The following is a 15014-nucleotide window of genomic DNA, read 5'->3' as shown; positions in this document are numbered from 1 at the left end:
TCTCGTCTAGTCTAGAAAGACAGATAATCATGTCTGTGATAAGTGTGTCTAAAGCAAAAAGGCACTGAGAAAGGGCCTTCCTTTAAGGAGGAAAAATTTTAGGATATGTGTTAAGGTCTTTACGGTTTAATCTGTAGCGTCTAGAAATATTACAAAGTGCTGAGAGTTAATGAGTTCTAAAAAAAATGAGGTTTTATGTTGTGTTTTCCATAAAGCTCTTTCTATCAAATATTCCTGAAGAGTTTCATAAAACCTCTTTTCTTTGTTTGCATTTACTTTCTGTTAATTTTATGATCTAGTCCTACTAAATTTATAAGATTAGCAAATCTCCACCTGTCTTGAAAGAGACGTGTTGCCAGCATATAGTTCATGGAGGTCTTGTGTTCAAGGTAGGACCTAAAAGACAAAGATAGGAACTGGTTATTTCTTAAAGCTTAACTGAAGAGGAAAAATATAGAAATAAAACACAAGTCAAGCACAAAAGTGACAGGTTTTCTAAAAATATATATATAGTCTCTAACGTGACAAAGGAGGAGCTATTTGCTCAAACTAAAATGATAAAAAAACTAGAATAGCAGAAAATACAATAAAAGAAAAGAATATAGATGACTTAATAATACGAAAATAAAAAGGAAGAAAAGGCAGGATTTCTTGGATTAATAAAAGCTTGTATACTAAATTCAGAAAATAAAACCGGAAAACAAAAATGAAACCACCACCAAAAATCACAGATAGCTAGAAAAGAGGTCAAATGAAGCTGGAATGGAAGATGCATAAAGGGCATGAAAATACTGACAGATTGTTTCCATCATCTTATTTCTCCAGAGGCTTCAATGGCTCCGTGATGCCAACTGCAAGAGGCATACACTTTCTCTTTCAAGATTTCAAAACCTGGGTCATCTATACCATCCGTTCATTCACCCTTTCTCCTTACAGTTCCCCAACAGGGGTCCTAAAGTCCAGACAGGTCTCCTATAACCCTCTCATACCACACCTCCCACTGACACTTTTGCCTCTGTCTGGACACCTTCTCCTCACACCCTCTTTACTTATCCATAATCCACCCTTCAAGAAGCAGCTCAAGTCCACTATGCTACAAGAAGCCTTCCCTGAGAGGACTGCTGCAAGTCTACAGAGGTTCCCTTGTTCTGGCCTTCTTCCTTCGCCTTCACTGCATGCCAGAGGGACCTGTCATATGCTGTCTCGTAGAATAACTTTCTCTTCTTGGAAAGCAGCATGATGCAGCAGGGAAAACTAGGATCTGGAGTCAAAACACCTGCATCAAGTCTCACTGTGTGATAGTGGACAAGTCACATTACTTTACTGAGCCTTATTTTCCTTATCATTAAAATGGGAATAACAATGATGTGTATAAGTGAGTGACTGTTAGTCACTCAGTCGTGTCTGAATCTTTAAGACCCCATGGACTGTAGCCCGCTAGGCTCTTCTGTCCATGGTGTTCTCCAGGCAAGAGTACTGGAGTGGGTTGCCATTTTCTTCTCCAGGGGATCTTCCTGACCCAGGGATTGAACCTGGGTCTCCTGCATTGCAGGCAGATTCTTTACTATCTGAGCCACCAGGAAGATGTGTATAAAGTACATTATAATTACAAGGAGCAATACAAATATGAGCTATTTCTATTACATGTATAAATAAATTCTCTCTAATCATGCTGCTAACTCTCAAAGAACAGAGATCCCAACTAACACGTGTTTCACACTCAAAGCACCAAGCATACCGCTAAATACTTGTTGATATTCAATAAGCATACATTAATAAAAAAGGAATATTTGTTAGCAGATAAGTGCATCTTTTCCATGCTACATGAAGGTAACTCAATTAGTTTAAAATTCTTGGTGCTCTCTTTCACTTTTCTCAGAAAACAGTTGAGCATTACCTTCTTTTTTTAGCATTATCTTTTAAAGTTGAACATTCACTTATCTTATTGCTCTAGATACATTCCATTCATAGATATACCCAGGAAACACACATTATAATATTTACAGCACAGCTGTCTTTAACAGCAAAAAGACCAGGAAGTTGTCAAATACCATCAAAAAGAGAATGGGAAATTTAACAGCAATATAAAGTCATAGAAGAATATAATAAAGCACTGAAAAACAATAAATGAATTCAAAAGCTACATGTAACAAAATAAAACTTAATAATATAATATTGAATGAAAAAAGGAAGAATACATAAAGCATGCCATTTTTAAAAGAAAAAGTTCAAAAGCAATACAAACTAAACAACAGAATTCTGTTTCTACATATAAGATGATAACTGCCGTAAGACTTGCTCTTTCACCATTAACAGCTAGAAAAGTGCATAAATACATGAAACAGCTGTTTGCACATATGAAACAATAGGCAGCGCAGGACTGTGATACCTGAAAGGGGAGATAGATGAAGGGAGCCCCCGACTGTGCCACCTTCCTACCAGAGGCAATTCCAGACAACACGCAAAGAGAAGGAATTCAAGGAAAATCCAAGAGTCTCTGTGTTGACAAGACAGAGATCATAGTTCTAGAAGTGCTAGAATTTTCAGAGCAATGTCCTGGAAAGGAAGAAGCTATACATAAGAAGAAATCAAAACAAACCAAAAAATCATCACAAAGGACCCTTTGAATCTTTGGATGAATTCAGATCTACTCAGGCACAGGGTGAAAAAGTGCACAGGCTGTGCAAGGAGCAACTGTCAGAGTAAAGAAATTAAGGAGAAAGTGTAAGCTGAATACTTTGCACATACAAGGCTGCCAATTGATCTGAGTTCCCACCAGCCAGAATGGAGAGATCTCACTGAACATGGGGGTCATTTAACAGACACCCCCAAAGAGTCTTCAGTAGTGGAATTATCCTAGACCTAGACAAAAAGCTATTCTAAACAAACCATAAAAACACGTTTAAATGAGCCTGAAAAAGATTAAGCTGATCTACAAGTAACTTAAGTCTCTAGCCTAAAAAAAACTTTCAACAGGCTTTAAAGAAGCAATAAAATCCAAACACAACCATACAACATTTACAATGTGCAATTACAACATTCAGTTTTAAAAGAATCACTGTATATCCGCAGAAACAGAAAAAATACAACTCATTGACAAAAGGAAAATCAGTCAGTAGAAACAGACTCAGAAATGACAGAGATAATAGAACAAGATTTTACAACAGCTATTATAAACATAATATATGCACATGAGTCTAAAGGAAATCATGAAAATAATTTTTCAAAAGAGAAAAAGAAGATATAAAGAGAAACAGATGGTGGTCCTAAAGGTAAAAATAAAATACGTGAAATGAACACTTCATTGATTAGAATTAATAGAAGATTTAACACTGCAGATGATTTAATTCCTTCAAAGATGAATAAAATGAGAACCAACCATCCAAAATGAAGAAAGAAAAAGAATATAAAAAAATGAACAGAGCCATGTAACAATAGTACTGAAAGGAGAGGAGGGAAATGGAAAAAGCAAATAAACAAACAAAAAATTTGAGGAAATAACTGCCAAAAGTTTTCCGAATTTGAGGAAAACTATATATAACTCCATAGACCAAGAAACTCAATGAATCTAAAGCAGAAGAAGCATGAAGAAAATGACACCAAGGCATATATCATAATCACATTGTTGAGAATCAGTTATCAAGAGATAATCTAAAAAGCAGGCTGAGAAAAAGAGCCACATTATGCACCAAAGAACAAGGAAAAAATTACTGCATGCTTCTAATCAGAAAACTGCAAGCCAAAAGACAACAGAACAACACTTTTAAAGTATCAGGGGATAAGTGCCAGCCCAGAACTCTAAAACCAATGAAAAAAATCTTTCAAAATTGAAAATATAAGATAGACTTTCAGATAAACAACACTTGAGAGAATTGATTGCACTAAAATAAAGCCTAAAAGTTCTTCAGATGGAAGAAAATGTCAGATAAAAACATGATCAACATAAAAGAAAGAAGAGCAATGGAAACGATAGTAAATGCATAATTATGAGACTTTCCCTCCTATTTATATTTCCTTAAACTGTTCAAAGCAAAAATAACCAAAGCACTATGGTATTTAAAACTTAAATAGAAATAAAATGCATGACAACCACAGCCCAAAGGACAGGAGGGAAGAATGGAGGTATACAGGTTGTAAAATCCCTAAATTATACATGAAATAATATAACATTATTTCAAGGTGCCCTGTGGTAAGTAAAAGATGTATATTGTCACCCTAGAGCAACCACACTTTTAAAAAGCACAACAAAGAAGCAGAAGGAATGAATTAATCCAAAAAAGACAGGAGGGAAAAAAAAGGGAATAAAGAACACATTAGACAAAAAGAAAACAGACAGTAATGTGGCACATTAAATCCAATCACATCATCATGCTGTACATTAGATTCCCAGAGTCTATTCATCTTAACACTGATTTGTACCCTTTGATCAACATTTCCCATTTCCCCATACCAGTCCATGGCAACTATCAGTCTACTCTTTGTTTCTATCAGTTCTACTTTTTTTTTTTTCCAATCAAGATTCCACATATGAGTGAGATTATACAATATCTGCTGTTCTGGTTTATTTCAGCTAGCATTATTCCTTAAGGTTCATCCAGGTTGCCACAATGGCAGGACTTCCTTTTTTTGACAGTAATCTACTTTAACTATAAAGACGCAGAGAGATTAAAAGTAACACACACACACACAAAAAAGATACGGCATGCAAACACTAGTCGTAAGAAAGTTGGAATGGGTAAAGGTGAGGGGAGGAGAAACTGGTGAAGACAGTCAAAAGGTACAAGTTTCCAGTTACAAGATAAGGAAGTACTAGGGTTATAATGTACAACATGTAAAAAAGAATTAATACTTCTATATGCTATAGATAAAAATTGTTAAGAGACTAAATCCTAAGAGTTCTTTAGTTTTACTTTTAGTTCTTCTCTGTTTAACTTTGTGTGCTATGAGCTGATGGATGTTCATTAAACTTACTGTGATAATCATTCCATGATGTAAGTCAAATCATTATACTACACAACTTAAAAAAAAAAGAAAGCTAAAGCAAGTATATTAAGCAGACAAACAGACTTGTGGACAAACAGCATTATCAAAGATAAACAGGGACATTTCATGGCAGTAAATAAGTCAATTTATGAAGAAGACATAACCAATCTATTGCAGAGGGACCTAATGACAGAGTTCCAAAATCCATGAGAAGCAAAACTGACAGAACCAAAAGGAGAAACTGACAAGGTCTCAATTACAATGGGAGATTTCAACATACACTCTTGATGACTGATAAAATTAGTAAAATAGAGAACATATGAACTGTCCAATACTTTGACTAACAGACATTTATAGAACACCCCACCCAACAATAAATAGCAGGATGTATATTCTTTTCAATGGACATGTTATGTTTGCTGCTGCTGCTGCTGCTGCTGCTGCTGCTGCTGCGTCGCTTCAGTCATGTCCGACTCTAGGACAAGTCATCTGAACCATAAAACAAGTCTCAGTACATTTTAAAAGATTCAGCTTACACAAAGTACATTTTCTGAGTACAAAAGAAGTAAATTGGAAATCATTAACAGAAAAATCTCTAGAAAAAAATCCAAATATCTGAAAACTAAATAACGCATTTCTAAATAGTCCATAGGCCAAAGACAGAATAAAAACAAAAAATACAACAATCAAAATATATGGGACTCTGCAAAAACAGTACTTGGTAGGAAATTTATAGCGCTTAAACACATACAGAAAAGAAGAAAGGTCTCAAATCAATGACATCAGCTTCTATCTAGAGAAACTAGGGGGGAAAAAAAGCAAATGAAGTCCCCTAGTAAGTTAAAGAAAGGAAACAATATTAGAAGGAAGTCAATGTATAAGAAATAGAAAACAATGAAACTAAAAACTGGGTCCCTTAGAAGATCAGTGAAATTGATAAACCTCTAGCCAGACTGAATATGATAAAAAGAGAGAAGAATTAAATTACCAATATCAGAAATGAGAGAAGTAACATCACTGCAGATTCTACCAATATTAAAAGGATAGGTGAATATTAGGAATAATTTTGTGCTTACCAACACAACATATATAAAATGGACAAATGCTTAAAAAGATACCAACTACCAAAGGTCATTCAACTAGAAAGAGATAATCTGAATAGCCCTGCATGTGTTAAAGAAACTGAAATTGAACTTCTGGTCCAGATAGCTCCACTAGTGAATTGTACCAAACATTCAAGAAGTAAAAAATACCAATTCTCCATAAATTCTTCCAGAAAATTGAAGAGATGAGAACACTCTCCAACTTATTCTATGAGGCCAGCATTATCCTCATACTGAAACCAAATATATTATAATAAAACCACAGATCAGTATCTCTTATGAACAAAGATGTAAAAATCTCATTTTAGTAAATCAAATTCAATAGTCTGTAAAAAGGATACATGTCAGACCAAATGGAGTTTATTTCAGGAAAGCAATGCTGAGTTTAACATTAAAAAATGGATGTAATTCACTATATCAAAAAACCAAAAGAGAAAAAACATATTATTATGTCAAGAGATGCAGAAAAAGTAATTGGCAAAATATAACATCCATTTCAGTGTGTCTGCCACAGCCTTGTCTAACTCAATGAAACTAAGCCATGCCCGTGGGGCAACCCAAGATGGGCGGGTCATGGTAGAGAGAGCTGACAGAATGTGGTCCACTGGAGAAGGGAATGGCAAACCACTTCAGTATTCTTGCCTTGAGAACCCCATGAACAGTATGAAAAGGCAAAATGATAGGATACTGAAAGAGAAACTCCCCAGGTCAGTAGGTGGCCAATATATACTGGAGATCAGTGGAGAAATAACTCCAGAAAAAATGAAGGGATAGAGCCAAAGAAAAAACAATATCCAGCTGTGGATGTGACTGGTGATAGAAGCAAGGTGCGATGCTGTAAAGAGCAATATTGCATAGGAACCTGGAATGTCAGGTCCATGAATCAAGGCAAATTGGAAGAGGTCAAACAAGAGATGGCAAGAGTGAATGTCGACATTCTAGGAATCAGCGAACTGAAATGGACTGGAATGGGTGAATTTAACTCAGATGACCATTATATCTACTACTGCGGGCAGGAATCCCTCAGAAGAAATGGAGTAGCCATCATGGTCAACAAAAGAGTCCGAAATGCAGTACCTGGATGCAATCTCAAAAAAGACAGAATGATCTCTGTTCGTTTCCAAGGCAAACCATTCAATATCACAGTCATCCAAGTCTATGCCCCAACCAGTAATGCTGAAGAAGCTGAAGTTGAATGGTTCTATGAAGACCTACAAGACCTTTTAGAACTAACACCCAAAAAAGATGTCCTTTTCATTATAGGGGACTGGAATGCAAAAGTAGGAAGTCAAGAAACACCTGGAGTAACAGGCAAATTTGGCCTTGGAATATGGAATGAAGCAGGGCAAAGACTAATAGAGTTTTGCAAGAAAATGCACTGGTCATAGCAAACACCCTCTTCCAACAACACAAGAGAAGACTCTATACATGGACATCACCAGATGGTCAACACTGAAATCAGATTGATTATATTCTTTGCAGCCAAAGGTGGAGAAGCTCTATACAGTCAGCAAAAACAAGACCAGGAGTTGACTGTGGCTCAGATCATGAACTCCTTATTGCCAAATTCAGACTGAAATTGAAGAAAGTAGGGAAAACCACTAGACCATTCAGGTATGACCTAAATCAAATCCCTTATGATTATACAGTGGAAGTGAGAAATAGATTTAAGGGCCTAGATCTGATAGATAGAATGCCTGATGAACTATGGAATGAGGTTCATGACATTGTGTACAGGAGACAGGGATCAAGACCATCCCCATGGAAAAGAAATGCAGAAAAGCAAAATGGCTGTCTGGGGAGGCTTTACAAATAGCTGTGAAAAGAAGAGAAGCGAAAAGCAAAGGAGAAAAGGAAAAACATAAGCATTTGAATGCAGAGTTCCAAAGAATAGCAAGAAGAGATAAGAAAGCCTTCTTCAGCGATCAATGCAAAGAAATAGAGGAAAACAACAGAATGGGAAAGACTAGAGATCTTTTCAAGAAAATTAGAGATACCAAGGGAACATTTCATGCAAAGATGGGCTTGATAAAGGACAGAATTGGTATGGACCTAACAGAAGCAGAAGATATTAAGAAGAGGTGGCAAGAATACACAGAAGAACTGTACAAAAAAGATCTTCACGACCCAGATAATCACGATGATGTGATCACTGACCTAGAGCCAGACATCCTGGAATGTGAAGTCAAGTGGGCCTTAGAAAGCATCACTACGAACAAAGCTAGTGGAGGTGATAGAATTCCAGTTGAACTATTTCATATCCTGAAAGATGGTACTATGAAAGTGCTGCACTCAATATGCCAGCAAATTTGGAAAACTCAGCAGTGGCCACAGGACTGGAAAAGGTCAGTTTTCATTCCAATCCCAAAGAAAGGCAATACCAAAGAATGCTCAAATTACCACATAATTGCACTCATCTCACACACTAGTAAAGTAATGCTCAAAATTCTCCAAGCCAGGCTTCAGCAATATGTCAACCGTGAAATTCCTGATGTTCAAGCTGGTTTTAGAAAAGGCAGAGGAACCAGAGATCAAATTGCCAACATCCACTGGATCATGGAAAAAGCAAGAGAGTTCCAGAAAATCATCTATTTCTGCTTTATTGACTATGCCAAAGCCTTTGACTGTGTGGATCATAATCAACTGTGGAAAATTATGAAAGAGATGGGAATACCAGACCACCTGATCTGCCTCTTGAGAAATTTGTATGCAGGTCAGGAAGCAACAGTTAGAACTGGACATGGAACAACAGACTGGTTCCAAATAGGAAAGGGAGTACATCAAGGCTGTATATTGTCACCCTGCTTATTTAACTTCTATGCAGAGTACATCATGAGAAACGCTGGACTGGAAGAAACACAAGCTGGAATCAAGATTGCCGGGAGAAATATCAATAACCTCAGATATGCAGATGACACCACCCTTATGGCAGAAAGTGAAGAGGAACTAAAAAGCCTCTTGATGAAAGTGAAAGTGGAGAGTGAAAAAGGTGGCTTAAAGCTCAACATTCAGAAAACAAAGATCATGGCATCTGGTCCCATCACTTCATGGGAAATAGATGGGGAAACAGTGGAAACAGTGTCAGACTTTATTTTGGGGGGCTCCAAAATCACTGCAGATGGTGACTGCAGCCATGAAAATAAAAGACGATTACTCCTTGGATGGAAAGTTATGACCAACTAGATAGCATATTGAAAAGCAGAGACATTACTTTGCCAACAAAGGTTCATCTAGTCACGGCTATGGTTTTTCCTGTGGTCATGTATGGATGTGAGAGTTGGACTGTGAAGAAGGCTGAGGCCCAAAGAATTGATGCTTTTGAACTGTGGTGTTGGAGAAGACTCTTGAGAGTCCCTTGGACTGCAAGGAGGTCCAACCAGTCCATTCTGAAGGAGATCAGCCCTGGGATTTCTTTAGAAGGAATGATGCTAAAGCTGAAACTCCAGTACTTTGGCCACCTCATGCGAAGAGCTGACTCATTGGAAAAGACTCTGATGCTAGGAGGGATTGGGGGCAAGAGGAGAAGGGGACGACAGAGGATGAGATGGCTGGACGGAATCACTGACTCGATGGACGTGAGTCTGAGTGAACTCCGGGAGTTGGTGATGGATAGGGAGGCCTGGCGTGTTGTGATTCATGGGGTCACAAAGAGTCGGACACGACTGAGCGACTGAAGTCAAGTGAGCTGAACTGAACATCCATTTCTGATAAAAACTCTTAGCAAAAGAGAAATAGAAGGGAACTCCTTCAATCTGATGAAGCGCATCTACGAAAAACCTAACACTAACATCATACTTACCCACTCCGGTGTTCTTGCCTGGAGAATCCCAGGGACAGGGGAGCCTGGTGGGCTGCCGTCTATTGGGTCGCACAGAGTCGGACACGACTGAAGTGACTTAGCAGCAGCAACAGCAGCAGCAACATCATACTTAATAATGAAAGGCTGAATGCTTACCCTAAGAAGAGAAACCAGACTGGGATGTCTGCTCTCACTGGTCCTGCTCAACACTGTGCTGGAGGTTCTTGCCAATGTAATCAAGCAAGAATAAAGCAATAAAACATATCCAGATTGGAAAGAAAGAAGGAAAACTGTCTTTATTCACAGACAATATTTTCAACTAGGTAGGAGATCCTATGGAATCTCCAAAAACCTTCAATAATTGACAAGTGAGTCTAGCAAGATTGTGTGCATGCGTGCTAAGCTGCTTCACGTGTGTCCGACTCTGTGCAATGGACTATGGGCTGTAGCCTATGGACTGTAGCCCGCCAGGCTCCTCTGTCCAGGGGATTCTCCAGGCAAGAATACTGGAGTGGGTTGCCATTGCCCTTCTCCAGGGGAGCTTTCCGAACCAGGGATCAAACCCTCATCTCTCACATCTCCTACACTGACAGGCAGGTCCTTTACCACTAGCGCCACCTGGGAAGCCCCGGGCAGTGCAAGATTACAGGACACACGTGAAAGTGAAAGTCGTTCAGCCGTGTCCAGCTCTTTGCGACCCCATGGACTACACAGTCCATGCGATTCTCCAGGCCAGAATACTGGAGTGGTTAGGTTTTCCATTCTCCAGGGGATCTTCCCAAGCTGAGCCACAAGGGAACCTCAAGAATACTGGAGTGGGTAGACTATCCCTTTTCCTGCGGATCTTCCAGACCCAGGAATCGAACCAGGGTCTCCTGCACTGCAGGCAGATTCTTTACCAGCTGAGCTATCAGGGAAGCCCCAGTCAATATGGAAAAGTCAACTATATTCCTACATACTAACAACAAACAATCAGACATTGAAATTAAAAAAACAAAATCAGTTATAATCGAATCAAAACATATTAAATACTTAGGAATAGATCTGACAAAAAATGTAAAAGATCTGAACACTGAACACCACAAAACACTGCTGAGAAAAATTAAAGATGACCTAAATAAATGGACAAATATACCTTGTTCATGGGCTGGAAGACTCAATATTGTTAAGATGTCAATTCTCTTCAAACTGATCTAGAGAGCCAATACAATGCCAATCAAAATCCCAAGCAGGCTTTTTCGTAGAAACTGACAAACTAATTCTAAAATCCAAATGGAAGTGCAAATGACCTAGAATAGCCAAAACAACCTGGAAAAAGAGCAAAGTTAGAACAAGATTTTTTACAAAGCTACAGTAATCAAGACAGTGTGGTACTGTATTGGCACAAAGACAAAAAGATCAGTGGAATAGAATAAACAGTAGTTTTCCACAAAAGTGAGAAGACGGTTCAATGGACAAAAGGTAGTCTTTTCAAAAAGTGGTGCAAAAACTATTGGATATCCATCTGGAAGAAGAAAGAACTATGATCCATTTATATACATGGTACATAATTTTTGTACCATATACAAAAATTAACTCAAAATGGAACAGACTTAAATGTAAAACTTAAAACTATATCTAGAAGAAAACTTGAGATAGGCAAAAATTTCTTAGATGCCCAAGCACAGTAATTAAAACAAAAAAATTGGACTTAAAATTAAAAATCTCTACTCCTCAAAAGCTACTATTTAAAGGATTGAGAAGACAAGCAACGTATCAGGGGTGGGGGGTGGAGGAGGCGGAGGGAGGGGTGGTGGAAATCTTCTCAAAGCACACATCTGATAAAGGAATTGTATCCAAAAAAAAAAGAACTCTCATAGCTCAATTAAAAGAAAACAAAGTCATTTTAAAAATGGGCAAAATATCTAGTCATCAAATGGCAAATAAGTACATGAAGACATGCTCAACATCACTAATCATTAGGAAAATGCACGTGAAACCATGAGATATCACTACACTTTTCTTAGAGGAGCTAAAATTAAACTGGCCATACCAACTGGTGATGAGGATGTGGACAGACTGAAGCTCTCATACATTTATGATAGGAATGCAAAATGGTAAAACCATAAGGCAGTTTCTTAAAAAAGTTAAACATGTGCAATGATATGATCCAGTCATTCCACAAGTAAGCATTTACCTAAGAGAAACGAAAGCACGTTTATACAAAAATTTCTATACAGATGCTCACAGAGCCTTTCTTTACAATAACCAAAAAACTGGGAGGAACCTAAACGTTAATCCACAGAGGAGAGGATAAACAAATTCTGATATATGCCTGTTAACAAAATGCCACTCGACAATAAAAGGAAATCAAACCACCGATACATACTATAACATGTATGGATCAAAAAATAATCTTGCCAGATAAAAAGAAAGATCAGTAAGTAAGAGGACAACCAACAGAATTCCATATATGAAATCCTAGGAAAAGGAAATATCTCTTTATTGACAGAAAGCAGATCGGTAGCTACCTGGGACAGGAATAGGTAGGGCAGGGAAAGGAAGAACAGGAGAGAGGAATTACCAAGGGGGACAAAGAAATAGTTGGGAGTGATGTATATGTTCACTGTGTTGACTGTGGTGGGTAGTTTCAGGCATTTATACATACATATGTTACCTTATGAAATAGTACACTTTGAATATGCAAATCTTATTGTATATCAATTATAATTCAACAAAGCTGTTAAAAATAACATGTACATGAAATACTAAGCAATAAGTTTAATGTGTTCAAGATTTACACTGAAAACCATAAAACACTGCTAAGAGAAAGAAAGCAAAGAGGTCCTAAACAAATAGGGAAATGAGATATATCATGTTTATGGATTTGGAAAATTCAGTAACTGTTAAAATATCCACGTTCCCAATATTAATCTATATGTTCAAGGTAATGCCAACCAAAAGTCAGCATAGAAACTGACAAAAAAATTCTAAACTTTCTTTGGAAATACAAAGGACACAAAATAGTCAAAATACTTGTGAAAAAGAACAAAGTTGGAAGACTTACACTACCTAATTTCAAGACTTAGTATAAAGCTACAGATAGTAAGACAAAAACATAGATCAGTGAAACAGAATAAAGTCTAGAAATGGATACATATATATTTCAATTAATTTTCAACAAAGATGCCAAGTTAAATTCAATAAGGTAATTTCAAAAAATGGTGCTGGAACAAATGGATATCCATATGGAAGGAATTTCAACCCTTACCTCACACCATACACTAAAATTGAATCAATACATATCATAGACCTAAATATAAAAGCCAAAATTATAAAACTTCTAGAAAAAAACAAAAGAGAAAAGGCTTTGTGAACTTGGGGTTGGTAAAGCCTTAGAAAACACAAAATGCAAAAATCTTAAAAAAGAATTAGTTAATTGGATTTCATTAACATGTAAAACTTCTGTATTTTGAAAGCCACTGTTATAAACAAAAAGGCTAGCCACAGACTTGGAGAAAATATTCACAATGAAAATATCTGGGAAAGGACTTATATCAAGGGTCCTCTATAACACAGAAATAAAAAAATAAAAATCTTAAAATTTAAAATGAAAAAAGAAAGATACAAAAATGGCCAATAGCACATGAATGCTCAATATCATTGTTCATCAGACAAAAACAAATTAAAACTACAAAGAAACACTATACACACACACACAAACACACACACACTAGAATGACTAAAATTTAAAAAGCTTGACAATACCAGCTGCTAGCAAGGACAGGAAGCCAGTGGAACTCCCATGCTGCTGCTGCTGCTAAGTCGCATCAGTCGTGTCCGACTCTGTGCAACCCCATAGACGGCAGCCCACCAGGCTCCCCCATCCCTGGGATTCTCCAGGCAAGAACACTGGAGTGGGTTGCCAGTTCCTTCTCCAATCTGTGAAAGTGAAGTCGCTCAGTTGTGTCCAACTCTTAGCGACCCCATGGACTGCAGCCTACCAGGCTCCTCCGTCCACGGGATTTTCCAGGTAAGAGTACTGGAGCGGGTTGCCAGTGCATCACTGGTAAATGTAAAATGGTTCTTTCTCTTATCCCTTATCATATGACCCACTTACTCCACCCGTAGGTATTTATTCAAGAAACACAAAATCATGTATCCACACAGAGACTTGTGCATGAATGTTCGAAACAGCAGCTTTCTTCACAACAGCCCCAAACTGGACACAATCCAAGTGTTCCACAAAGGTGAGGAGATAAACAAACTGTGCTATATTCATACAATGAAATGGTATATAATAATGGTAAGGGAGGAACCACCACTGTTTCACACAACATGGACAATTCTCAAAATTATGCCAAACAAAAGAATGCAGACATCGAAAAATATATACTGTATGATTCTATTTGTATAAAATTCTAGAAAAACTATAGTGCTATAAAAAGCAAATCAGTAGCTATTGGAGGCTCAGGGTAATGAGAGGCACTGACTGTAAAGGGCCATGAGAGGCCATCTGGAGGTAACGTAATGTTCTATATCTTGATTGTGGTGATGAAATTGATAGCTATATTAGTCAAAATTCATCACCAAACAAAATAAAATGGATGCATTTTATTGCATGAAAACTTGATCTCAACAATGATTAAAAATAAACAGTATATTGTTTAAGTACACTTACAGAAGGTAAAAAAAAATTTTTTCAAATCAAGGTAATAACAACCACAAAATTTAGGACAGTATCTAATTCTGGGTTAGAGGGCTAGTAAGGAAGGAAGCAGGGAACTAGCAAAAAGGGAGGAATGATGCACAAGTAGATTAAATTATCATTAAAGCTTTAGTTCTCTGGTGGAGTAATATTCATTATTGTTACAAATAATTAAGATAAGAAAAGCAGCAAGTGGAGAGCACTGATGATACTATATCACAATTAATTCAATTCTCTGGACCTGAAGTACAGATTAAAAAAACAAAAAGGTAGTCACCTCACCCATATATTTCCCATGTCTCTGATGTGGGGAATATGCGAATAAATCCACCTCTCCGATCATTCTCTTCCTTCACCCTCCGTAAAACTTTGATCTACATGGAGGAAGAGAAAATAAAATGAGCACCTATTTTGATAAATGTAATCCATGTGGTTACAGGAC

The 15014-nt window shown here is 37.3% G+C and overlaps 1 protein-coding gene across 15 annotated transcripts in view; it reads right to left on the bottom strand.

Annotated features, from left to right (window-relative positions):
* Positions 1-15014, bottom strand: part of TTLL5 (tubulin tyrosine ligase like 5) — a 317823-nt gene that overhangs the window by 221902 nt on the left and 80907 nt on the right. For all 15 annotated transcript variants that reach the window (XM_027552476.1, XM_027552486.1, XM_027552477.1 and 12 more), the window contains 2 exons: positions 14855-14946; positions 334-396 (listed from right to left, as the gene is read on the bottom strand). In XM_027552476.1, coding sequence (XP_027408277.1) covers positions 334-396; positions 14855-14946 — 155 coding nt within the window. The remainder of the gene's footprint in view (positions 1-333; positions 397-14854; positions 14947-15014) is intronic.

The sequence above is a fragment of the Bos indicus x Bos taurus genome, chromosome 10, assembly GCF_003369695.1.
Source record: "Bos indicus x Bos taurus breed Angus x Brahman F1 hybrid chromosome 10, Bos_hybrid_MaternalHap_v2.0, whole genome shotgun sequence".
Classification (NCBI taxonomy): Eukaryota; Metazoa; Chordata; class Mammalia; order Artiodactyla; family Bovidae; genus Bos; species Bos indicus x Bos taurus.
Note: the sequence above shows the minus strand (reverse complement) of the source record. Positions and strands in the feature narration are given on the sequence as shown.